At 49.3% G+C, this 26,294-nt stretch overlaps 1 protein-coding gene across 3 annotated transcripts; it reads right to left on the bottom strand.

Annotated features, from left to right (window-relative positions):
- Positions 1-115: 115 nt before the first annotated feature.
- Positions 116-24,625, bottom strand: Setd1a (SET domain containing 1A, histone lysine methyltransferase). Of its 3 annotated transcripts, none has more exons than XM_055627608.1 (19): positions 23,982-24,625; positions 23,042-23,206; positions 22,714-22,809; positions 20,674-20,944; positions 17,328-17,449; positions 16,865-17,094; positions 15,343-16,222; positions 14,410-15,201; positions 13,774-13,950; positions 13,516-13,603; positions 12,676-12,833; positions 12,437-12,518; positions 9,210-9,530; positions 3,459-4,517; positions 2,917-3,089; positions 2,727-2,837; positions 2,446-2,565; positions 1,012-1,149; positions 116-935 (listed from the first exon to the last, which is right to left on the bottom strand). In XM_055627608.1, the coding sequence occupies exons 2-19, from the start codon at positions 23,189-23,191 to the stop codon at positions 762-764; spliced, it is 5,142 nt and encodes a 1,713-aa protein (XP_055483583.1). In that variant the 5' UTR covers positions 23,192-23,206; positions 23,982-24,625; the 3' UTR covers positions 116-761. The 3 variants fall into 3 exon arrangements, with proteins under 3 accessions (XP_055483583.1, XP_055483584.1, XP_055483585.1); XM_055627609.1 differs by lacking the exon at positions 23,982-24,625 and adding an exon at positions 23,816-23,953; XM_055627610.1 differs by lacking the exon at positions 23,982-24,625 and adding an exon at positions 23,534-23,671.
- Between the last annotated feature and the right edge of the window lie 1,669 nt (positions 24,626-26,294).

The raw sequence follows: 26,294 nt of genomic DNA on the forward strand, positions 1-26,294 counted from the left end.
CCAAAGCAGTATTGCTGTCTGCGGTCTATTTACCCCAAATTTCAGGCTACCCGTTTTCCCCTCTCTTGCGTCACCCGCTCCCCAACCTGCTCCTCCCAAAGATACTGACCAAGCGTTTTGTACAATAAAGTTTAATCACAATTATAAAAATGTGGCGTTGGGTTTTCACTATTAACATATGTACAATCCAGCCCAACAAGAAGGGCCTGCCCCCACCATCCTGGCCCACTGAGCCAGCGCCCTGGGACACCAGGCTGGGAGGGTGACCCACAGGGTCTGGCAGGAACAGATGAGGCAGGGTTCCAGGCACAGAGTTCCCAGGACTAGGGGCCAAAGGCCCCCCCCAGGGGGAGAACATGGCCACTGCCCCAGAGACCCCTAAACTGGGGAGGGGTGCACATAGGGCAGAAGGGGAAGACCCCATTAACATGAAGCAAAGGGCTTTGCAGCCCCCAAGAATAGCATCTATACAGGCTGGTACCCCAGGTTTCCACAGGAAACAGCTGCTGGCAGCTACAAAACATTTACAGCTTCTTCTTCGCAAAGAAAAAAAAAATTAAGAGGGTGGTTGGGCACAGGGTATAGGGGAGGCAGAAGTTACCTCAAAGGACTGAGGCTCCCTTGCTGGGCTCAGGGCCCCTACCCCACATGTGGAGATGGGGGCATGTGGGCTCTGCTGAGCCCACTAAGGCTGGGGGTGCTGGGAGCTGAGGGCACCGAGGGGGAATAAATAGGGGTGCGGGCAGCAGTCCTGCCCCACCTCAGTTGAGGGAGCCACGGCAGCTTTCAGTGCCACACAGACACGGGATCTTGTTGTCCTCCAGCGGGAACTTGTAGTCGTAGGTGATCTCCTCGTCCACGCCAATGGGCTGCTTGGAGTAGATCACGATCTTCTTCTGAGACTCGATGGTGATCACCTTAGCGTAGCAGTTGGGCTGCAGGAGGGGCAGGGTAAGCCACAGCCCCACCTCAGCCCTGCCCAGCCCAGCCCTGGCCCAGCCCTGAGCGCACCGTGCAGCAATGGTTGATGAACCTGGCGAGGTTGCCACACTTGGTGGCATCAATGATGGTGTCGTGATCCACCCGGAAAAGGTAGCTGCTGCCAATGCCCTCCTGAACATAGCGCTTCTCCCGCATGTCAGCTACCATCTGGGAGGGTAAGATGCACATGTCACGGACCTCAGCCACTGCAGGCTAGACCTGCTTCCAGCAGTCCCTCTGGACAAGCCACCGGCTCCCGGGCCAGCCTCTGGATCCGCCTGCTCCCACCCATCTTAACCCAAAGTCAGCCACAGGAAGAGTCGGGAGAAATGAGCACTGGCTCTTGTAGGAAGCTGTGTGGCCAGAGTGGAGCCCACAGCATGCTGCAGTCCCTTGGCTTCTGCAAGGACAGTGGCCACGCCTTGAACTGAAGCCTTTCCTAGGACTATCCTTCCCAAACAAGCACCTACTGGGCAGCTGGTGAGAGCAGATGGCAGACGGTCTGTGCCAGGACAAAGCCTTGTTCAGCAAGGGGCAGCTATTCCCAGGAAACAGGCAATGCATTCGCCACACTCTTGACGGGTGACCTCACCCCTCTGCAGAGTTCTAACCACGAGCTCTGTGGTGAGGACTCCTCCCAGGCTTCAATCTCCAGCCAAGTCTGCCTCAGAAGGGCTGTGGAATGTCCTTCCTACACCCCTGGGAACCTGAGCCTCATGTCTGCACTTGGACAAATCTTGATCCCATTTCTGTTCCTTCTGCTGCTCCCAACCACATTCCTAGAGGCTAATGGGGATGCCCTGAGAAAGGCTTTGCCACCACCACCTTATTTTCACCCTCTACAACCAAATACCTGGTTCTGTCAACTATTTTGAACCCACAGACTAGATTTCTGTCATCCCTGTTGCCACTACCTCATCCATACCTAGCGTTTGATCTGCCATCAAGCCCCACCGAGGCCAGCCCACATGGGCTCTTTTTTCCACAGCTATCCGCGAGGCCACTCCCCATACACAAGCCCACGCTTCCAGGCTCCTATCGGTCACTGGCCCTGAGGAGGTTACCTGAACAGAGGCACTGGTCTTGTCCTCCTAGGAGGACGGAGGACGCAGCTTCTTAGCCTTTGTACACACTGTCCCAAGAACAGAATGTACACAGCCCACGGCCCTGGAAATTCATCACCTTTTAGCTTTCAGACTGAGTATCACGTCACTGTCTCTGCGAGATTCTGGGTCCCCACAATACCTGTCACCCTCTAGTATCAAACACTATTCTTTACTATGATTACTGTCCAGTGTTCCCTGCTATACCACTAATACTAAATTTGATAAGAGAAGTCTCAGACCCGGGGCAGTGGCAATGGTGGCAAGGAGTGACGCTCTGTACAAAGGATCAAATGGTAACATAAAATCCCTTGCTACTGTCCAGTCAGCCACTGGCCTGGTGCTAGGAGTGGAGTCTCACCTGGCGGATATTCTGGCCAACATACTCTATCACCATTTCATCGGCTGCAATGGGTTCCATGGCAAACAGACCCCACTCATGGATCCGGCTCCGGCCAAATCGGAGCTTCTTCTTCCGGAACTAGGGGGCAGAAAGCAGCTTTGACTGCTGGATGCTTCCACAAACATGCACCTCCCCTTCCCTTCAGCACCCCCTGTCCCACAGGATCCCACCAGGGGCAACTCTCCTTGCTGCAGTGTTTTTCACTGGGTCTCCTCCCTCTTCCAGTTTCCCCTCCTGACCTTGAGCTGGTTTAGCTTTAGCAGATCACTATCCACGATGGCTGAGGTGCCAATGGCGCTTAGTAACCGCCGCTGCTCTGACCGTCGCTCAGAAAGCACCCTATTTGTCCCCTGTGAGCAAGACAAGGAGGTGGTAAGTGCTCAAAGGACATGAAGAAGTAGCAAGCGAGGGCTCCGGGCAGGGCTCTACCTGAGTGTCTCCACCTTCCAGCTGTCGGGCTGAGACAGGGCACACATCCAGGTACCTGTCTTTCTCCTTCTTGCTGATGGGGTAATAACCTTCGCTGCGTGCGGAGCCTGTCTGGTGCTCCCGGGGCCCATCTTGGGGCCGCCGTTTGCGCTTTGGAGTGCTTAGGTTGGTGAGTGCAGGGGGTTAAGGAAGAGAACAGGTTTCTCACTGGCCAGTCCCTTGGGGCCCACACCTCCTGACCAACCCAGGCCCAGCCCACAGGGTAGCTGGTCTGATGGCGAGAATACTGTGTGAGGAGACAGACTGGAGAAGGCTAAGTCTAGACGTTATCCGTTCTGCCAGAAGAGACACAAGGCAGAGAGGAAAGACAGCTGGCAGCTGGAGAACCTCAAGGCTAAGCAAAGCACAGTAAGTTAGACAGGAGACCAGGGCAGCCCTAGGATGACATTTCCTGCCATGTGACCCCAGGGAAGGCTGCCCATGCCCCAGCCCTGTGTTTTGCTGTGGGGTGCAAGGAGGATGAGCTCTGTGGCTTAGGATATTTGTGTGATGGACCCAGTGGGTGTCGTTAAGCCAGTCAGCACCACTGGTCTGCTGCAGCAGCCGCTCATACGTGAGCCGCAAATAGCTCATGTCTTCCAAGTCCAAGCCTGAGTTCCAAATGTCATATAGGATGGTCATCTGCTCAAATTCACTCCTTGGCTCAAAGGAAGGAGGCGGTGGGGGTGGGGGTGGGAGTGGTGGCCGTCTTCGTCGAGTGTGGGAGCGAAGGCTGCGCCTCCTGATGGCCCCTTCCTCATCACTGCTGCTGCTGCTGCTGCTGCTTTCTGAAGACTCGGACTCCTCTTCCTCTTCCTCCTCATCCTCCCCTTCCTGCTCTGGAATCTGCTGCTGTTGCAGCTGTTGTTTTGACTCCTCTGCCTCAGCCACTACCACCTCAGGGGCCTCCAAGACTTCATCAGCTGGGGAGCTAAAGAGTGCAGCAAGGGCAGGAGCTGGCTCCAGGGGCCGAGGTGCTGGTGTGGCAGGTGGGGGCTTGATGGCCAGAGCATAGTTGTGTTCTAAGAGGATGTGGCTGAGTAGAGGGCTTGGGCGCTCAGCCTCGTCTGAGGTCTCTGTGGCCTCTGAGTCATCACCAGTGGGTAAGGTAGCCAACCCACGTCGGGCTGGGGTCAAGGCCAGGTCAGCCAGCACTGCCAGGTCCACTTCTGTCCCTGACTCAGTGGCCTCTTCTTCCTCAGTAGAGCGAACACGACCTCCAGCCCGATGCCGACCCCCTCGGGACACCTCCTCAGGCCAACTCTTGACCAGAGACGCATGGTCCAGGGGCAGGTTACGAATGGTCCGCTCCACAACCCGGGGGACTTTTCGAGAGACTGGACCAGGTGACTTGGCCTGTGGTGGGGCGGCTGGGGGAGGCTCTGGGGCTGGCGCCTCCTCTGTAGTGGAGAAGGAAACAGTTTTCCGGCGTTTCTTGGGTGGGGGTAGGAGAGGGATAGGAGAAGAGGGGCGTTCATCCAGGCGGGGAGCAGGGTCTGGAGGTCCAGCTGGCGGCTCTGGGGCAGGCTGTGGTACATTAGGAGGTGGTTCCTCAGTGGGACCTGGGGATGGAAGCAAATGGCAAAGGCCAGAGCGTCAGCCTCATCAGACAGATCTGTCAGGGCCAGAGAGATGGGACTCAGCAGTACTGGAGCAATGCAGCCTTACTTCATCAAGTCCTACCCTATTCTGCCTCAGCAGCCATCTAGTACCTGCATGCTGATATATACACAGAGCGGCTTGTTACACAGGGGATGTTCTGTCTGCCTGTCTCCTGCCCATATAATTCTCAGCACTATGGGCTCCATGAAGAGAATGGGGCTCTCTACCTCTTCACTATTCCAGCTGACAAGCATATACTGAGTCTGGTCCATGTAAGGTATGGGGAAAACTCAGAGCAGACAGATAAGCTTTTCTTCAAACAGATGCCCAACCAAATCAAACGTCTAACCAAACTAGGAAAATTGGGGAGGGAAAGGAGCCCATGAAACACTGGAATTCTAGCCTGTTTAAAAGACCACTGAAAGAGAACATAGCCCACTTGTAGGCTCAGAGCTTTCACATCTGGCTCATTTTCACATTTCAGAACTAAATGGCAGCCAGCATCACACACTTGGCTAGGCAGGCAGCGCTCCGCTGTCTACACTGCCTTACGCCGAGTGTTCCTTACTTGGGAGCACTGAGTAAGGTCCTTCAATGTGTTTGTCCTAGGCTCTGGCTATCACGTGGGTCTTGGGCGATGGCAAACTACATAACTTAGCATCCACCTCAGCTTCCTCACACATCTCTCTGTGCTCCCTCACTTCCCCAGGATACAATTTAGGATACCATTTCTGGGTTACCCATGGTGAACACAACTACCCTTTTCCCTGAGAATCGCTCTCCTACGTCCTTAAATTCTTAAAAAACAAGATCCTAGAAGTCAGTTCCTCCGAGCTTTCTCCCTCAGGGCTATCACTAACCACGAAGACTGCCACCTGATCCAAGCTGGCCCAATCAGAAACTTTCCTAAGAAGGTCTAAGATGGGAGTAGGTTGGTTGACCTGTTGCTAGTCTAGTGGTTTGGTGGATGTAGACACTGCACTGGAACAGAGACACAAAAGAAACCTATTTCTTGGGGGAAGGAAAAATACACCAAACTACAAGACAAAAGGACTGCAAGACCAAGGCATTCTACTTGTTTCTGAAATCTCCCCTTCAGGCATACCATATAAATATGCCCACACCCACCCAACAACAGCCCTCCTCTTTGAGAGAGGTCTCATGTAGCAAAGACTAGCCTGGAAGTCACTGAAGCCCAGGATGAACCTGATCCTTCTGTAAATGCTGGGATCCCAGACATGCATCACCATATCCAGCTTTCCTTTCTGGTATTTAAACTGACTGAAATTGGCTGCTGTCACTAGACACTCAATGATTTTTCTTCAAGTAGGCTACCGTTTATTAAACTGACATTTTCCAGAGAAAGGTGTACGCTACCGTTTCAAGTCTTCCCCATTTCCTGGCACTAAGCCACAAAGCCAGGTAGGTACTCCCCACCCTTAGGAAAAAACTAGCTATCATCCTTACTTCTCCTCATTCCTTAATACCTGACTTCAGTCTGAACCATTCACTTGAAATTTCTAATACCAATGACCAGGTCCAAGTCACTTCTATCTTATTATAACTACTTCTGCCTTTTCATTATTTACTTATTCAGTTAGCACTGGACATTGAACCGAGGACCTCATGCACGCTAAGTAAATACTATTCTGAGCTAGACTGCTGGCCCTTTGTAAAATTTTATTTAGATAAAGGGTCTTGCTAAATTGCCTAGATTAGCCCTGAATTGCCTAGGATGGCCTCAAACTTCATATCCCACTGCCTGACTCTCAAGCAGCTCGGACTATACCCATGTGCCACCATACCTGGCTATTCCTTCCTTTAAAAAAAAAAAAAAAATCCAAAAATCTTTTCTGTGTATGGTTGCTTTCCTGCCTGTGGATCCGCTGGAACAAGAATTACAGATAGATGTAAGCCTGCGTGTGGGTGCTGGGAATGGAATCTGAGTCCTCTGCAAGAGCTGCCAGTGCTCTTACCCACTGAACCATCTCTCTAGTATCCCTCTCTTTTTTAAAAAATAGGAGCTGGAAAAATGGCTCAGCAGTTAAGACTGTCTTCTGCTCTTACACAGGACCAGGTTCAGTTTCCAGCACCCAACGTGGTGATTTTCAACTGTCCATAATTCTAGTTCCAGGGGATCTGACATCCAGTTCTCGTCTCCATGGGTCTTGTATGCATGTGGTACATAGACACACATGCAAACACTCACATAAACACACCTAGAGGGCTGGAGAGATGGCTCAGAGGTTAAGAGCACTGGCTGTTCTTCCAAAGGTCTTGAGTTCAATTCCCAGCAACCACATGGTGGCTCATAACCATCTAGAGTAAGACCTGGCGCCCTCTTCTGGTGCACAGGTACACATGCAGGCAGCAAGTTGTATAAATAATAAATAAAAATTAAAAAAAAAAAAAAAAAAACAAAAAACTGCACACACACCTAGAAAAACAAGATATGGTCTCATATGTATGCCAGCCTACCTTCAAACTTACTGTAGTTGAATATGACCTTGAGTTTTGACCCTCCTGCCTCCACTTCCCCAGTGCTGGGATTACAGAAATGCACCACAACCACATCACCTGGTTTTAGCTCCCAGTGCTTTAAAGCCATGCTTTGCCAGATGTACAGAATTTAGCCTTCCCTCAATTTGTCCTTTGCCCACCCTCTCTCATCCTATGTTCTCTAGGGTGGACAACTGAGTTCACATCAATGCTCTTATTTCTCTTGGGCAGACTCTTCTTCCCAAGGCCTTAGTACTATAATTGTATTGCTCATGTTTCAACCTGGAGGTCCAGATACCTCAACTCAATTCCAAGTCATCAGTGCCCATAATCCCAGGTTACTTAAGTTATCTATCCTGTCTTCATCCCTATTTCCACCTGTTTCTGTCTCTCAGCCTCAAATGTAGTTCCTCAACTGTTCACCCTGTTTTTTGAGATAGGGTCTTTCACTGGGACAAGGAGTTCAGCTCCAGAGATCTGTCTCTGCTTCCTGGGATACATGTGCAAACAACCACACCTTTATGTGGCTGCTACAGATGAAACCAAAGGTTCTCAAGCTTGTGTGACAAGCATTTTACCTACTGAGCTATATGCCCAGTCCCAGACTGTATTTCACCTGTATCCCCTTCTAATGCTACCCTTATTCGGCCTTCCTCTTTTCCAGATCTTTCTTCCTGCCAGAATGATCTTGAAATGCAGATGTGACCCAGAAAATGGGAGAACAATGCCCTCTAAGTGGCCTGCTGTTGCCCAGAGATTCAGGAGAGGATGTGAGTGTGTGAGGTACCAGAACAGGTCAGTTCACCAACCTGTGGATGCTAAGAGTTTTTACAATGTAATTGAATTACACTGAGGGACTCCTAAGTCCCGGTGTCTTTCCCATCCTCCATCCTTCCCTATCTTAGCCCTATTTTCCCTATAGTCTCCCTTCAACACTCTGGCTCTTCTCCAACTTCTCTTTGTTGTACATCTTTTTTTTGTTTGTTTGTTTGTTTTTGTTTTTCAAGACAGGGTTTCTCTGTGTAGCCCTGGCTGTCCTGGACTGGCTTTGTAAACCAGGATGGCCTCGAACTCACAGACCTCCACCTGAAGCTTCTGTCTCCTGAGTGCTGGGATTGTAGACATGCTCAACCGTACTGGCTCTGTAATGCATCTTTCAAATCACTATTATCTAGTCATTGTTTTCTTTCTTTCTTTCTTTTCTGAGACAGGGTTTCTCTGTGTAGCCCTGGCTGTCCTGCACTCACTCTGTAGACCAGGCTGGACTCTAACTCAAGAGATCCGCCTGCCTCTGCCTCCCATGTGCTGGGATTACAGGGCCTGTGCCACCACACCATCTAGTCATGGCTTTCTTCTTCTTTTTTGGTTTTTCAAGACAGGTTTCTCTGTATAGCCCTGGCTGTCCTAGACTGGCTTTGTAGACCAGGCTGGCCTCAAACTCGGAGATCTGCCTGCCTCCCAAGTGCTGGGACTACAGGCAGGTGCCACTGTGCCTGGTTTTAGTCATGGCTTTCTGTGGCTCTCAAACAAAGATAAAGTTTCTTACATGGGCTCTGCATTTTGCACAGGCTGCTCATCACCACCTGTCATCCTAAGCTCTCAACCTAGGGGAAGCTTTCTTCCAGGTCTTCCAACTTGCTGTTTTATGCCTTCTGTAGCGCCTATAGATCTGCTAATTCCTTCTCATTGTCTGCTTTGTCTAGACTTCAGCCCAACTGTGCTTCAGCAGGAGGATGTCCTCAGGCCCACAGATGCTCTCAGGAGTCTGAGTTTCTTGCACTTTTCCTTCATAGTACTTACTGGTTTGAAATCAAAATTATTTCTCTGCATTTACTGCTTAACTAGCCCCTATCTCCCTGTAGACTGAAAGCTTTGTGAGGATGAGAACAGTTCCTGTCAGATAAACTTCTACTCTACGAGTAAACAGTCCCTACAGCAAGACTTCTATAGCAAGTTGTGCTATAGAACAACAAGGACCATACACACCTACAAAGGAAAGCAAAAGTAGAACTCAGGTATGAGTTAAGTGTTCCTATGCACCCATTTAACTGCCCCCACCTATATATACGCCCCCAGTATAGAGTAAAGGGGGACACCATTCTCTAAGACACTAATGTATACCTTAGTTATGTCACCTGTCCCATATCACCTACCTGTAGGTATTGTGGGCGATGTTGCCTTTTCAGTGAGTGGCATAACAGGGGAATCAACAACCCTGTCTGACTCAGGCTTCTCATCAGGTGCTGGAAGGGTCTCTGGAACTTCTCTGGGGGGTGATGAAGCTTGGGGAATGACTGCTGACTGCTCCTCTTCTTCAGAGGAGGACTCTGATGAGGAAGAGGAGGAAGAGGAGGAAGGCGACGATGAAGAAGAAGAGGAGCTAGTACTCTCGGAGTCTGACGTGCTACCATTTTCATCATCTGAATCCGCAGACAGAGAGCACTGGGAAGACGAGTCACTGTCCTCATCTTCACCTGGAAATCCACAAGGGCAATCAGTGGTCAAGATGACAGACCATTCACTAAACACTCTGGATGTGAGGCTCTAGGTCAGGTGCTGAAGTCCAAGAAGTCAAGAGGTTAAATAAGCAAATATCTGTTCATGGTGACAAACATCATTATAAGAAACTGGAGACAGAGAAAGTCCTGGGTTCTGCTTAAAGAACAAGCCTGGGAAGGTTCCCCCTAAATCTAAGAACTAGGAAATGTCCAACCACAAAGAAATGGAGATGAAGCAGAAATGTTAAAAAAAAAAAAAAGGGGGGGGGGGATGGCTCAGAGGTTAGGAGCACTGGCAGCTCTTCCAAGGTCCTGAGTTCAATTCCCAAGCAACGACATGGTGGCTCACAACCATCTGTAATGAGATCGGATGCCCTTTTCTTGCGTGCAAACATACATGAAGCCAGAACACTATATATATAATAAATTAAAATAAATAATAGAAAAGAGAGAGAGAGAGAGACCTGGAGACTAGCAAGCAGTCAGCTTGGACCAGTGCAGTGGCTGTACAGAAGATGGACTCAAAGAATTCTGAAATAAACAGTACATGCTTTTAAAGAAAAAAGAACACTGGGTGTGCGGAAGGGGTAGAGAAGTCTAAAGGGAGAGCAATGAATATATGTGTCATAAAAATCAAAAGGAGGACCAATTTGGGGAAGGTATGACTAGCACATAGTTATATAATGTATAGTGTCACAATGAAACCCCTAGTTTACATACTAAATTTAAAAACCTAATTAAAAAAAGGGGGGGGGGTAGTGGCACATACCTTTAATCCCAGCACTGGAGGGAATGGGGTAAGGGGGGGAAGCAGGCGGATCTCTCTGAGCTCCAGGCCAGGTTGGTCTATAAAGCAAGTCCAGGACAGCGAAGCTACAGAGAAACCCTATCTCAAAAAACTGATCTATCAGTTGGATGGATGGATGGATGGATGGATGGATGCCAGTCGTTGTGGTGCATGTAATCCCAGAACTCTGGAGGTGGAGGTGGAAGCAGGACATGCTTATCTACATAAATTAGAGACTAGCATGGGCTATGTGAAACTCTTCCTCAAAAAAAAAAAAAAAAAAAAAAAAAAAACAAACAAGAGGCCAGCAAACTAGCTCAGCAGGCACCTGTTGCCAGATTGAGTGTAATCATCAAAACTTAAATGGCAGAAGGAGAGAGCTGACCCTACACACACACACAGACATACAGACATCATGGCACAGAGTCAAAACATTTATATATGCCATTCTTATGGAGGATCGGTATTGCATGAGAGCACTAGGGAATCCTGAAGAGGCATGATGGAAAATGCCTGTAATCCCAGCAATGAGGCCAGGGAAAGCAAGAGCTAAGAAAACAGATGCATCTATGAATTCATAATGGAGTAAACAGAAGGTGGTAGAGGTGGGGCGGAACTGGAACATGGAAAGACAAAAGTGAAATGGGCTTATGTGCAGGAGCTGTACTGACTATACAAAAGGCTTATAAGTCACTTTGGCAGAAAATAGGAAGTCGGGCAAAGACCCTGTAAAGAAGAGAGTACATTTCCTAAAACGTACATTTTAGGAAAGACAACTCTATTAGCAGTTTGGAAAATGGATTAGAACAGAAGGAAAGAAATAGAGACAGAAACCAGTCAAAACTGCAGACAAGGAGCTGGGGCACAAAACAGTTGTCTAGAAAAAGGCTTGTCTGGCACGAAGCTCTAGGTTTGATCCCCAGCACTACAGACACCAGGCACGATAGCATGTAATTCTAGCACTCCATTTAGGCAGAACTAGAAAAGAGTTAAAAAAACAAAGCCAGTTCAGCTAGAGACCTTGTCCCTAAGAACTTAAATGAGAACAGCAGAACAGAGGGGCAAAGAAGACAAATTCAAAATGCATGTTGGAGGTACAGCTGATGGGAAGGGAGCCAAAGGACCCACAGGAGGGAGTGTCTTCCTTCTTCGCAAGCAACTCAGCCCTTTCTTTTTCAGTGAGTCCTCAGGAGATCACGCTCATCCCTGGGCACTGAAGGAACAGTATTCTGGGGAATTCCTTGACTGCCATGCAGAGCAGTGGCTCTTCCCTCGAGTCTAGCACTTTACCGGAAGTTATTACTCCATTTCACTGCAATGACAGGACTTGTGCAACCTGTCGAGTCTACAGGAACTACGTCTTGTCTATATCAAGGCTTTGTTTGAAGTTCATAAAACACACAAAGGGGGTTTTAATGCATACATCTTTAAAAGAAAAAAAGACTTATTTCTGTGTATATTTGAGTTTACGCCTGAGCACCACATGCCCGTGGACCTGAGAAGAATGTACTGGATCTCCTGGAAATAAACTTACAGACAGTTGTGAGCCACCATGTAGGTGCTAGGAACTAAACCTAGGTCTTCTATCAAGCTGTTGGTGGTATTACCCAGTGTGCTATGTCTCTCTAGTCCCTTAAAACACACTTCTGAAGGACTGGAGATCACTAACCCATATACAGATGTGGAAGACAACAGATGTGCAAGTGGGGGGAAGTGTCTAATTATGACAGGAGATGAAGAGAAAAGGACAGACTGATGACTGGACCTTCCAGCAAGAGATGTGCCCTAAGACAAGATGGTCTAGATTGGCAGCATCAAGGGGTAAGAGGAAAATAAATACCCTACCCCTCTAAGACCTGCGAAAAGAAACAAACTTTTGCTGCTGCCCACAGGAAAGGAGTATCAAGAATTAATGAGGTTCATTTTCCAAAGAGGCCCAGATTCCCAAAGGATGATGCTAAAACAACTGTCATTGCAAAGGGCAAGACTGGCTAGATGTCCAGTAGGAAGGGTATAGGGATTTAGGAAAAGACAAACCAGAGAGTGTAATTTCTTCTTCTCCAAACCTATACTCTACTAAACTGTCTACACTTACCTTCCGATGCCTCCTTCTTGGTGGCATCTACAGCTTCTTCCCGCTCTTCATCTTCCTCATCTTCATCATCATCATCCTCATCCTTAAAGAAAAGAAAAAATTAAGACTAGTGGGAAAATGACAAGTTTTCACCTATCAAGCCCAGCTGGCTGCCTGGGTTCCAGCTTAGTGAGAAGCTGGCTGTGCGAACAGGAGTTCAGGAAAGGCTTCTGGCAGACACCAGGCACCTAGCATCTTACCTTCTCCGAGGAAGATTCCTGGGATGCCTCCTCTCCTTCACTGTCCAGGGCAAAGGATTTCCGGTGCTTGCCTTGGGTCTTGCCTCGTTCTTCATCTCGCTTTGGAGGCTTGGTCCCTGGACGCCCTGGTTCCCCACCTTCCTTCTCTCGCTCAGGATCTGCAAGAGGCAGTCAGAGAAGTTGCAATGTATCAGCAATCACTGCTCTGCTCCCAGAGGCAGGGAATCCTATTGCCCACTTTACTGACAAGCCAAACTTACAGACAGTAAAGTCAGAACTCAGTACAGAACTGGAATACACTAACATGCTCTAAAACGTGAGCTACAGCCCACACATTTTCTTTCATCATTTTCTAAGCTGGGTGAAAAGGGATGCCAACTTAGTTTTATATGGCCCAAGAAATAATATAAGGCAGAGAGTTCTCCAGGGAAAAGACTCTGACTCAAAAAGAAGCTGCCTGTCACATGAGCTGCCAACCAACAGTCCAGGCTTTGGCAAACTAGGAAGGCCGGACAACAGAAGCATTAGGCAGTGAACCTGGGAAGATGAATCCTTCCATGAATTGCTCTGATTCTAGACAGTGAAATTTCTACTTTGTACTTGGGAAAACCAAGACACAGAATTACTTAAGTCAGCCAGAATAGGTTAAGAAACATAACTAACCTCAGGGAAAAGCCTCTCTTCTGATGCCTTTTGGAATCCCTTTCATTCACTTTCATTCTGTCCCAAAGTCCCCACTAGGTGCCTTGCCCTCAGAGATAGCCTGACCCTTCATCTTTCCTCTTGCCCGTCAGACTAAGCAGATCAGCCCTTTCTCTTTCTGCCTGATTTCCTACTTACCATCTTCATCTTCCTCAGCTGGAGTAGAGGGCCTGGGCCTCTTTTCCTCACTGGCCTCTGAAATTTCTGATGGCTCTTTCCGTTTTACCTGGCAGATACAGAAAGACAGAGAGGAGAGTGAGGAAAAAGGAAGGGGGAACACAAAAACAAAAACCTCAACCACCACCATCCACAGCCTCACCCCACTTCCATCCACCATTTCCCCAAGGAAGGGAGGCCCACCAGCGGCTCCCCACCCTCCACCACACTCCTGGATACCTTGAATGAAGGCAACCGCAGGGCCCCTCGCAGCCCTGACCCAAAGGCAAAGGCCTCAATGCCTGTGATACCGCCACTCTTGGCCCAGTCTACAAGGGACAGCATGCCTGGCTCTTTAAGCTTCATCTTTTCCTTGTCTTCCTCCTTGGCTTGCTGTTTGGCTGCATTCTGGAATGGCTGCAGATAGTAGGGAGACTAAGCTGCAGAACCCAGAGCACAGCTATTCCCTTCTGCCCAAGAACCAACAGTGTGCCTCAGGAACAGACATGTATTAACTTACTCTGCTGACACTATCTCTGGCAAATTAAAGCAGTTTCTCAAGTCTGATAATTTAGGCCATCCACCCTTAGGAAACAGTTACTAATTTTTACCATGTTACAAATAATAGAACTGAAGACTATCCCAGAAACAAGTAAAGAGTTCTAGCCCCTGGAAGCAGCAAAGCAACCAGCTCTTTACTGGCTGACAAAGCTCTTCAGACCCAGGCCTGTGCTTACTATTTGCTTTGCCTGACTCTCCAAGTCCATAATGCCCACAGCCTTACTATCCATTTCATTTTTCTCTTGTCCTTACTTTGAACTAGGCAAATAGCAAAACACCAAATGTCCCAGTGTCCCTAGCACTAAATATCCTCACCTTGGCCTTCTCTTCCTTGCTCTCCCACCACTGGTCAAAGGCTCCAAAGGCCACATTCTCCACCATCTTGCGGTTGAGGTCTCGCTGCATAATGCTCTTCATCTCTTGAACAAGGGTGGCCAGCACACGACCCACAGTACCCGCTGATGGTAGGGCCTTGCTTTCTGCCATCTCTGCTTCCTCCCTATGAGGCAGCCGGGCCTCTTCTCCCGAGACTGAGGAAGAGGGCAGGGGCTCGGCTGCCATAGGCAAGGGCAGGTGGTAGGCCTCCCGAGAGTATGCCCCACGACCTTCTTGCCCTTGTGTGTACAAAGCATACGGCAAGCCATAGGCTGCCTCTTGTGGAGGTGGAAAAGGGAGGAAAGCTTCGCCAAAGGCCCCACCAGGAGGACCAGCTGAGGCTGCAGTCAATCCTTTGCCCTGCCGCAACTGGTGGAGCCGAGTTAACATCTGGGTCTGCATCTGGAAGGACATAGGCATGCCTCCCCACTGTGCCCCAAGTCGATCCATAAGTTCCAGGGAGTTCACAAAGTCATAGATGTGGGGGGGTGGTGGTGGAGGTGGTGGAGGGTACTCAGGGGGTGGCAGTCCATCTGGGTGGGGTGGGAGGAGGTAGGCAGGTTGGTGGGGAGGATAACCCAGGGGAAGGGAAGCAAGGTAGGGAGGAGGAGGGGGAGGTGGTGGTGGCGGCGGCGGCGGTGGCTGCTGGGGGGGCGTTGGGGCTGGAGGTGGAGAACCACCCCTGTCATCATCAGAGATCTCCATATCTTCTCCGGAAGAACATGGAGAAGCCTGTAGGGTATGGAGGAGAGTCACAGACAGCTCTAGAGCACCCTGAGCTTGCCCTCAAACTTGTTTTCATGTCTGAGCACCTTCCCTCTCCCCTAAGCTACAAGATTCCTTCCCAGATCCTATGGTTGGCCCCAGGCTCACCTGGTTTTGTCCATTGGCCTTTGGCGATTCTCGGGCAGCCCCTGGCTCTCCACTGCCTGTAGGTGCTACATCTTCAAAATTAGCTGGGGCGGGAGGGGGTGTGCAGGGCCCATGACCTGCCCCAGAAGGCACCTCAGCCCCTGCATCTCTAGCCCCAGGGCCTGCGCTGCTGTTCTCTTCCTCTTCCTCTGTATCAGAGGCCAGGAAAGAAAATTTGGAGCGTTGTTCCTTCAACAGCATTTCAATGCGGGAATCCAAGCTGCTGTGCTGAGCAAAGGGCACACTCTCATTGGTGGTCTCTGGGGCTGGGGAGCCAGAACGGGCAGGTGAAGCTGGGCGTGGAGAAGTCCGAGCTTCTTCTCTCTCAGGGCTGGGTGCCCCACCACCACCACCACTACCACCACCACCACCACCACCACTACCACCACCACCACCGGGCTCTGGAGGCTCTGGAGGCGGGGCCTCTGAGGCAGGAGGCCGGTAGTCTTGGTCAGTGGATCGGTTGGGCTCAGGGGCCAAGTAGGAGGTATAGGAAGGTGGGAAGCGCTCAGCCGTATTTTCGGCAAAGGGGGCCCCAGGAGGGTCCTCCCTAGTTGCCCGGCGAGGTGGGTAGGAAGTATGGCGCTGGTAGCGATTCCAGCTTTCATAATATGCTGGATAGCTAGAGTCAGAGCCACGAAACTGAGAGGCTGAGGAAGAAGATGAGGAGGAGGACGATGAAGAGGAGGAAGATGAGGAGGAGGCTGCAGTGGCTGCAGCAGTTGCTGAGGTGGCAGTAGAGGTGGTTGTAGGAGCTGAAGATGCAGAGAAATGGCGGCGAGAAAAAGAATCTTGATAGCTGTTCTCTGACCGTCGGGGTTTGAAGGAGGTTGAAGTGGTGCTGAAGAAGAAGCCAGGAAGTTAGCTAGGCTGCTACCTATGTGACCAAACCCAACTGTTTCTATTCTCACGGTCAAAGCCCATCTAAAACCCAGATTCGATCCCAGCACCCACATGGTAGCTCAGAACCATTTTTTCACTCCAGCTCCAGGTAATCCACTGCATGAGCACTAGGAACACTGTGTAAAGACATACATGCAGGCAAATAGATGCACACAAGTCTTTCAAAAATCTAAAAGCAGGAGCTGAAGAAATGGATCAGCAGCTAAGGAAATATACAGCTCTTGCGGAGGATCCAGGATCCAGGTTCTGACACCTATGTGATGAGGGACAACCACTTGTAACTACAGTTCCGAGGGATCTGTCTCCTAGCCTGTGTGGGCACTGCGTGCATGCAAGACACAAACATAAACACACAAACACACACCTATAGTCAGACAAATCAAAATTTCTCAACACCTGCTTCTACATAGCTGATCAGGTCGTGCACTAGTATCCCTGAAAACAGCAATTTGTCAGTTGAAACCAGAGACTAAAATAAACAGTTTCCAATTTCTTCTCACAGAGACTTGGGCCTTGTTTTCCCCAGCTGCAGCTCTCAGAATCACATGGCTCAAGCCCAAGAAAGGTGTGCTTCCCATACCTGCTGGAGTAGGCGGAGTCCTGAGAGTAGGGGGTGCTGCCCCGAGATGTATAGGGGGTTCCTTGGGAGGACTGAGGGGTGAACTGGCCAAAGGAAGATGGGGTATCTTGTCGACTGCTGGAGAAGTTTGTATCTTGGGAGCAGGGAGTGCCATTGCCAGGGGTGGTCCCCACAGCAGTGCCTGCTGGGTAGGCAGCTGTGTCAGAGGAAGATCGTCGGCGGGCTTCAGTCTGGAGAAAAAGTGAGACAAGGAGAAAGGAAGAAAAGATCAGGCATCACTTAAAAGTGTGTCCTGCCCCGGTCCAAGAATCCAGTTCTTTGTTTCTGAAGGTACCTAGGCCTCTTTCCTTAGCTCTTCCTATACTTAATAGTAAGGGTTAGGGCTTTCCCAGATGGCTCCTGCTCCTGGTGACCAGGTAATGAGTACATGTGCCTAACACAATGGCAGCTACAAGCTTCTCACCGTCTCAGTGGCTGCACCAGAACCCTGGAACTTCTCACTCAGGGCCTTGCCCCCAGTGGGCACAGTCTGAGGAGTGTAGGAGCCATTGACAATCAGTTCATAGTACTTCATGCGTTGTTGTCCTACATGGAGAGAAATGGGAATCAACACTCAGAAGGAAAAAACCACCTCCGTGATCTGGTAGTCTTGTTTCTTCCTCAGATCTCAAGTTTCCTGTAATTTCTTGAGCTGAATGTTTTAGAACATCAGTCTCCTACTTAACTTAACCCTTGGGAGCTTCTACTTCATTTCTACCTGGTTGGTGTTGTTTTAACTAGATCTATGCTTCATTCCTTTTATTTATTTATTTTTTTGAAACATGGTCTCAAATAGCCAGGATGGTTTCAAACTTGCTAATAGAAAAAAAATAATCCTGAGTTCCTGATACTATTGTCCCTACTTCCCATGTTTGGGGAATACAGGCATGTACTACCACGCACTGCCCTTTTGCAGTTTTATAAAATAAAGTCTAGCTCATTGCTACCTACCTCTTAACTATAAAAAACAAAACCGAAAACATTAATATGGGTAGGTAACAGTGCTTGACTTGGCAAGTGAGAGGCCCTGGGTTCAACCCAACCACTGTACTTTGTAAACTCATAGTTCACACACATATATCATCCAGAGTATTTCATAAACTTCAAGAAAAGTATTCCGCTCAAAGCAGAGGTCTGCCTGCTGCTGCGCCCCATACCCCTTATGTTATAAGCTAGACTGAGAACTGCAGCTGCAAGAGTCAATGCAGCCCACGGGGATTTCATTTGCCTTGCACAATGACGTAAAAGCTCTTGGAAGGGGTCAGGTGGCAAGAGGTTTTGGTTGGTAAAGTGCCTGCCACAAAGCTTGACAATCTAAGCTTGATCCCTAGAACCCACATGAGAAAAGGAGAGAACAAATTCCCACTTGTTGCCTTCTGACCTCCACATGAAGCCATACATTCACAGTGGACATGCACACACATATAAGAATTAAACGTAAGAAGAAAACAATCTTAAAAGGATGCAACCCTTAAAAACGAAGAGTTGCCAGCTGTGACGGTACACACCTATAATCCTTGTACTTGCGAGACTGAGGCAAGACTGACGGCAACTCAACAGGAGCTACACAGTGAGCACAAGTCAACCAGACAGACAGCAAGGCTGACTCCGAAACCCAACTGGTAGACTGCCTTCCTAGCAGCATGCACAAAACCCCGGGTCTCATCCCTAGTACCACATAAACCAGTGTAAGTGGCACAAGTCTATAATCCAGGATGAAGGAGGACTGGAACATCCTTGGCTACAAATAAAGATCAAGGCCAGCCTGGGCTACATGAGACCCTGTCTCAAAAACAAGAACAAGGGGATGGAGAGATGGCTCAGCACTCAAGAGCACTTTGTGTTTTTGCAAAGAACCCGGGTTTGGTAATGACCACTGACATGGTACTTCATAACTATTGTCCAATTCCAGGGGAGCCAACAACCATCCTCTTCTGGCCTCTGTGGCGCGTGCACACATAAAAACAGATGCAAATATTCACACACGCACACACACATATAGAGAAGCAAAAAAATAAATCTTTAAATGCAAAACAAAACACCGAAAGTAAAAACGATGAGGCCAGGTGTAGAATTCAATGGCAGCCTAAAAAAACCTATAAACAAATAAAAGCCCCCAAAAAAAAAAAAAAAAAAAAATATCCATTGAGGGTTCTTTAAGCCCAGCACTCAGGCAGATCTCTGAGTTCAAGACCAGCCAAAGCTATGTAGTGAGATCTGTCTCAAAAATATAACAAGTAACATAAAAACCATGAGCTTGCATACAAGTCTCAAGTCAAATTGGAGAACATTAGTCTTCACTTCCATTTACAAACACCAACTAACAGCTACTTCCCTTAGATGGCACTGTAACCTAGTTTGCCAGGAGTCTCATTTTACCCCTCCAATTCCTTGAAAGCAGTTCAAACCTGCTCCATTTTCCTTCACTTTTTTTTGTCTGTACCTGTGCACTTCCAAGTGCACACAGATGCCAAAAGAAGACACTGGGAATCTCCCATTATTGCACTCGATCTCATTCCTTTGAGAGAACGTCTTACTAGTACTGAAGCTTGCCATTTGTTAGGCTAGCTGGTCAGTGAACTTCTGGGATCTGCTGATCTCTACCCAACTATGATGTTACAGCCACACCCAACTCTACCTGGATTTATGAGTGATGGAGATTCAAATTCAGGTCTTCAAACTTGTAAATACTCTTACCCACTCGAGCTCCTTTTTGTTTTTTAAGACAAAATCTTACTATGTAGCCCTAGCTGGACTGGAATCATCTCTAAAGACAGGTTAGCCTCAAATAGTCCTCCTGTCTCTACCTCCCAGGCACTAGGATTATAGGCAAGTGCCATCATGAAGCTCTTCTTCACTCATCTTTATCCGCACAGATCTGTAGGTTTTTTGGGCAGGCCATCAGTGTGTTCGGCATGTCTTCTACTACTGACCTAAAATTCCAGTTCCTCAATTACCTAAAATTTCAATTTTAGTGTATGTGCCACTGAAGAAAGCACAAAATATCTATAATTTCAAAACAAACAAAAAAAGAAAAACCCTCCCTCAGCTGGAGAGATGACTAAGCAGCTAAGTGGACTGGCTGGGCTTCAGGTCTGTAGTTCAGTTCCCAGCATCAACATGATGGTTCACAACTATTAAAACTTTAATAGTTCTCCAGGGAAATTTGATTCCTTCCTTTGCCTTCCACGGGCACCAGACACACATGCCATACACAGAAATACATTCAGGCAAAACAGTCATACAAATAAATATATAAATAAATCTTTAAAATCCTAGGTGGGTGGTGATGGTGTACGCTTTTACTCTTATGGGTAGAACCATGTGATTAAAAATGGAGTACTGTCATCATCATGTTGTCAAAAACAAAACAACAACAAAAAAAACCTTGCATGTACCATAATTTTTCTGTAATATTTAAAAAGTTCTAAGTTCAGGGCTGGAGAGATAGCTCAGCAGTTAAGAGAACTGGCTGTTCTTCCAGAGGTCCTGAGTTCAATTCCCAGCACCCACATGGTGGCTCACAACCATCTATAATGGGATCTGATGCTCTCTTCTGTCATGCAGGCACACATGAAAATAGAGCACTTATCTATATGAATACATCTTAACGACAACAACAACAAAAATGTAAGTTCAGAAACAAACCTGATCTCAAGAATTTGATTTTGATAGAGCCATGACCCTGATTACTTGGCTGAGTCCAGTAGATATTTGCACATATAATCCCTGCTAAAGCAACCTCAAGCAACATGCAAGGCAGTCCTCACCTTTGATATCAAGCTGGGCATGGATGATATTGCCCATGACAGAGGTGAGGTGGAGGTTTTTGACGGTTTCCTTGGCACCCCGAGTGCTGGTGAAAAGCACGCGGGCCAGGCCCAGGTGCTTGCGAGTGCGGGGATGAAGAAGGATCTCCACCTCCTCCACCTCGCCATATTTCCGACACATGTCCTTCAAGAAGCTTTCCCGCACATTGTCATTGAGCCTTGCAAAAGTTACTTCCTTCAGGGGAATCTGTCCAATATAGAATTCATCCAGCTGTGGAAAGACAAGAGTTGGTGTGGGGTTTCCATAATGAGCAGTTTCCTTACCATTTGGGAAACTTCAGAGATCCATGAGATCAAGACAAGTCTGGGATTACTGTGATAGGGAAGTGAAGGAGGGATCATGAGGCCTACATTAGGAGGCAGAGGCAGGTGGGTCTCTGAGTTTGAGGTCAGCCTGGTCTACAAGAGCTAGTTCTAAAGACAGCCAAGGTCACATACAGAAACCTTACGCAAGATTTAAACACATTACCTTTATCCCTCAGCCCTGCTCTCACCATCCTTGACTTAAACACATTACCTTTATTTCCTCGGTCCTGCTCTCACCATCCTCGACTGGCAGATCGCAGTACTGGTAAGGTACGCAGTAAGGTAAGTCAAATATATATAATCCAAACATGACACAGTGGTACCAAAGGTGTAGACAGAGTATATATACGGGAGGCAAAAAAAAAAAAAAAAAAAAAAAAAAAGGGTTCCTCCATACAGAGAAAACTTACTATCATTCTTACTCCACTACTTTGCGGATGCTCAAAGTTTACCCAAAAAAAAAAAGACATGAAATGTATCCATCTTGATCTTATCTGAAAAGCTAAAAAGTGTCTGTTTGAATATTACAGGAGGAAGGTGTCAACAAAGTGGTAAGGCCACATGTCAGGTCCACACATGTCAATGCCTCACAACAGACTTGGAATGCCAGCAAAATGACTCGGTGGGTACAGGCACTTGTCACCAAGCCTGAGAAACTTGAGTTTGATCCTTAGACCCACAGCGGAAACCAACTTCCACAAGTGTACATGCGCACAATGTCATGCAAGCTCTTGTATGAACACTCACACATGAAAAAGAATGTAATAAGAGGAAAAATAGACTTGGAAAATAATATTAGAACCGGAGTCAAATGACAGCAAGATGGCTCCTAAAATTAAGAAGGCAGCCACAGAAACCAAGTGAAGTGAACACAGACTCTGCATGAAGAAAATGGTAATGAAAAGAGAAGGATTAAGATGAAAAGAAAAGCACTACTGAATGACTCCGAGGTTTCTAGCTTATGCACCTGGGCAACTAGTACTGCGATCTGCCAGTCGAGGATGGTGAGAGCAGGACCGAGGAAATAAAGGTAATGTGTTTAAGTCAAGGATGGTGAGAGCAGGGCTGAGGGATAAAGGTAATGTGTTTAAGTCTTGCGTCAGACGCTGGCTGAAAGAAGGTATGCGAAGGGAACATTCGGGCAATAGAGCTTTAAGTGAAATTGCTCAGGCAAAGTAAAAGAAGGGTGAAAGTACCCCATAAATTACTTTAAGATCAATCAGTAAAACAAAAACAATGAAACTGGAAGGAGACAAAGAGCCACCAATTTTTAAGGCTCAGTCCAAAGCTTAAAGAATAAATACCCTACTAAAGTAGGAAATGGAGCTGCTCTAACAAGATGGAGGAACACATACCCACATGACAGTGAAGAACAAGAGCACTCCGAGAAGGCAGTGCTCTTAGCAGTACCCTAACTGCTGAATAATGTGGGTATGCCACCGTCATGCTGTTTCAGAACATCCTCCCATACCTCATCAACACCTCTGTCACCAGAGATATAGTAGAGCCACCTCAGCTATACAAGTACACCTCCTGTCCAAAACGTCTCAGCCTCACAGACTCAGAAAGCTGGCTGTCAGTGTTCCACTGAACAGACACTTTGGTAGGCCATGTGAAGACCACCGTTTGACACTACCCAAGGACCAACATGCTAAGAAACCAACAGACACTTACCTTAAACTTAGGAACTGGGAGGGAAAAGTCTCTGTTTTTGGACCTGACATGGCAGCGGGGGTCTTGGAGGTCTTCCACTGGCGTGTACTTTGAGTCCTAATAAAGAAAGCAGGAAGAGATGAAACCAGGCTGAAAATTTACTAGGTTACCGATTCTACAAAGCCCACGCAGAGACCCACATAAGAAGGGCTGGGGTAGCTTTTGCTCAGTCTCAAAAACAAACAAGCTACAGGTACATGAGGTCTGGGTGCCGAATACTCAACAGGGGAATGGGGGGAAGGGGAGACAAGAGGTCTAAAGAAGTCAAGAAAAGATGTAGCACACTCACATTGACACTGAAGTGGACTCCATCATAGCGGTACACCTTTTGAGAAGGCCTGCGCAAGGCAGGGTCCAAAGCAGGATCCACTATGAGCTTGTAGTTCCGCCACTGGAAGCTCGGGGCTTTCTGCCCATCTCCCCCACCTTCCTGGTCCATCTTTGCTCATTTACACTGTCAGGAAAAGAGGAATACGCAATGGGGGTCCAAGTCTTAGGCCTGACTCCCTTGCTGTCCCCTCAATGGCTGGCCCAGATTCCAGGTTCTCACATCAGTCCAGTTTCCACACCTCAGCATGACCCATGGCTCCCTCAGATTTTGCCCTGAGGACCCGGGTTCACTCCAGCACTCCATTCCTCTCCACCCCCAATTCTACCCTCAGGGCCCCGGCCCATCTCGCGCCCCCTTACCTTCCCGCTCTCCCTAGCGCGCCCCACTTGGCCTCCACGCAAGACCCCTCCCCCGTCCCCTGGCAGGCCCCGCCCCCTCCCGCCTCCTCACCGGCCAGCGGCCCGGGCCAAGCCCCGCTCCCGCTCCTACACAGCCGCTCGCGTCCCCGCGCCCCGATCCTCTGAACCAGAGGTGGCACCTCTTCGGGGCGTTGGAAACACCGCGAGACCGAGCCTGAGACCCAGCTTCGGTCCCTGATTCCTGGCGGGGGGCGGGGGGGGGCGGGGAGGGGGTAACGCGCGCCGCTGCCCTCTCCTCCCGCCCGGGCGCGTTCGGTGCCCCCCCCCCAAAAAAAACCCCGTCTCCGCGCACGCGCGCCAGGGCCCTACTCACCCGCTCGTGGCGAGCGGCTCACCCTCCCCCCACCGCGCGCGGCACCTCAGCGGCGTGAGGCGGCGGCGGCGGCGGCGGCAGCGCGAGACCCGGCCCCGCAGCGGTGGCGGCGGCGGCGCCCCCCCACCACCACCTCCCCGGCGCGCGCACCAAACACCACCGCCACCTGCACGAGGCCCAGCGGGCGCAGCGTCTGCATCCGCACTTTCGCTACGGGAACTGCGGAGGGGTCCACGGGGCCGAGGGTGGCGGCCTTGCCTCGGCCGGCGCCCGGGAAGGCTCGGGAGTCGTAGCCCAGGGAGCCTGACGACGGGCCGCATCCCCCGGAGAGTGGACCGCACCACCCTTCTCCGGCGGCTCCGGCCTCGGGGATCGTGACGAATCGGCGGCGGCGAAAGCGGCGGCGAGCCCCCGAGGAGAGGGGGGCGGAGCGGAGGGGAGGCGGCCAGGCGGAGCTCGGGAGGTCCGAGTGGTGCGGCGCACGACGCAGATTCGCGAGGCGGGCGGGGCGAGCGAGTGGCCAGGATGCGCGCTCCTCTGCTCCTTTTCCCTGCCCCTTCCTTGCGCAGCCCAAATGCCTAGGAGGCTGCAGTGCAGATTCGCCACCGCTTCTGGGCTTGGGCTGTCACCACCTCTCACCTGAGGTAGGGTTCGGAAAATGACGTCCGGTTCGCCGAGCCCTGTTGGCACAGTCGACCGCCCTTCCCGGATCTTCCTCGCCAGCACAACTCAGGGAGCGGCTCGCCTCCGGCTCAGGGCGAAATGGTTGCAAGGAGCGGGTCTTCTCAGAGTGCCATGAAAATGTTCAGACAAGGAAAGGTGCCTAAATAAGCCTAAGGAGTCCGGTAGCGAATCTGCGGATCCTGTTGTGGGCGGGGCTAATGGGCCGCGCAGAGAGGCGTGGCCAGGCGTGCGGAGCACGGCGTAACGGGCCGCTTCCCGTAGAACCCACCAAAACCCGAGCCGGTTGGGAGGTGGAAAAATACAACCAGGAGCGGTGACTCAGGCACTTTGCCTGTCCACGCACAGGATGAAGTGATTGGCTTCCTCCCGCTCTTCTGCTCGGGTCCCTGTTGGGGTTTTTCAGACAGAATGACAGCGAGCTTGCTGTAACAACGGAGGACGGCCTCGAACTCCTGACACTTTTGCCTCCTATCTCCAGCATGCTGGGATTACAGGTGTGCATAGCATAACCGATTTAGAGGATGCTGGGGAATCTAACCCAGAGATTCCTGCATGCTAGGCCAGCACGCTAGTTACACCTCCCCTGGACTAGTTCTAAAATGTCCGTTTTGCAAACGGGGAAACTGAGCTGTAGCGAACAGGCCCAAGGGAGGTGACTAGTGGTTAAGTTTTAAAGCTGTCTCAGGGCCCACTCTGTTGAGCTTAAGAGAGGCATAAAGACCCTTCAGTGGGTCCTATAAAAAGTAAAGGCCTGACAGTAACCTAGTTATCCTTAGGCAGTCGTTTTTAGACTAGCGCTCCCTGTGGCTCACAGGATTCCACTGCTAAATTTAAGGACAAGCCCAGCTCAGGCCTCACTTGGAGCCAGGAGCTGAGATTGCCCCAGGGTTCATTACCCTTTTCATCCGGTGAATAAGGGCACTCTCGCCAGGTCTACTTCTGAGCTGAAGACGCCCTACTTGCCCCTCTACAACAGTCCTCCATTACGTGACACTGGGCAAGCCATTGACTTCCCTTAGTTTCAAGTTATCCTTCCAGGAGGGATGGGTATTAGTCACAAAAGACTTACTGCAACCCTCCCAACAGTGTAGGAAAAGTTATTGGGGCTTGGTTTTACATAACTGATCATTTCAGATAATAAATAAAACTCTCCCCAAAGTCTCTTACCACAAAACTAGAAGACGGAATTTGTACTCCCATCTTCTGAGGCTGAGGAAAAAAAAAAAAAAAAAAAATATATATATATATATATATGAAGGCACTGGAGATGAGGCTCCTTTGTTTTGGCTCAGTTGAAGTGTACCAACCCCCCTTCTCTCTGAAATATATGTAAGATGGTAAAGGTAGTTCAGTTCATAGACCGTAACTGTGTGGTGTGGGCAACATAATCAGCTTTCCTGGCCTCTGCTGCCTCTCTGAGATGCAAAAGATAAAACTTGTTTATTACACAACTGGAGAGTGGGCTCAGAGGTTAAGAACGCTGAATGCTCTTCCTGAGGACCTGGGTTCAGTTCCCAGCACCCACCTGGCAGCTCATAATGGTCTGTAACTCCAGGATCTGACAAAACATTAATGCATATAAATAAATTTTAAAAAACCCAAACTTGTTTATTGAGAGGGCTGATGACCAAATGAGAGAACTTATGAGTAGTTCCATAGGATGAAGGGATCACGCATTAAAGAAACTTAATCCCCAGTTCAGGAACGAGTTCAGAGGCCTTGGTCTTGGAATATTTGGAAGTTTATCAGCTCTTGTCAGCATCTGATGGACCCAAGCCCTCCCCCCAAATCTGGT

Source organism: Psammomys obesus, unplaced genomic scaffold (genome assembly GCF_907164565.1).
Source record: "Psammomys obesus unplaced genomic scaffold, mPsaObe1.curated_primary_1811, whole genome shotgun sequence".
In the NCBI taxonomy this organism is placed as follows: Eukaryota; Metazoa; Chordata; class Mammalia; order Rodentia; family Muridae; genus Psammomys; species Psammomys obesus.

Excerpts from the sequence above, each read along its gene's own strand:
- Setd1a (XM_055627608.1), bottom strand. The coding sequence starts at position 23,191 with ATGGACCAGGAAGGTGGGGGAGATGGGCAGAAAGCCCCGAGCTTCCAG. Across the intron at positions 12,519-12,675 it reads AGGAATCTTCCTCGGAGAAG|GATGAGGATGATGATGATGA; the intron begins GTAAGATGCTAG and ends CTTTTCTTTAAG. Across the intron at positions 1,150-2,445 it reads TTGGCCAGAATATCCGCCAG|ATGGTAGCTGACATGCGGGA; the intron begins GTGAGACTCCAC and ends TTACCCTCCCAG.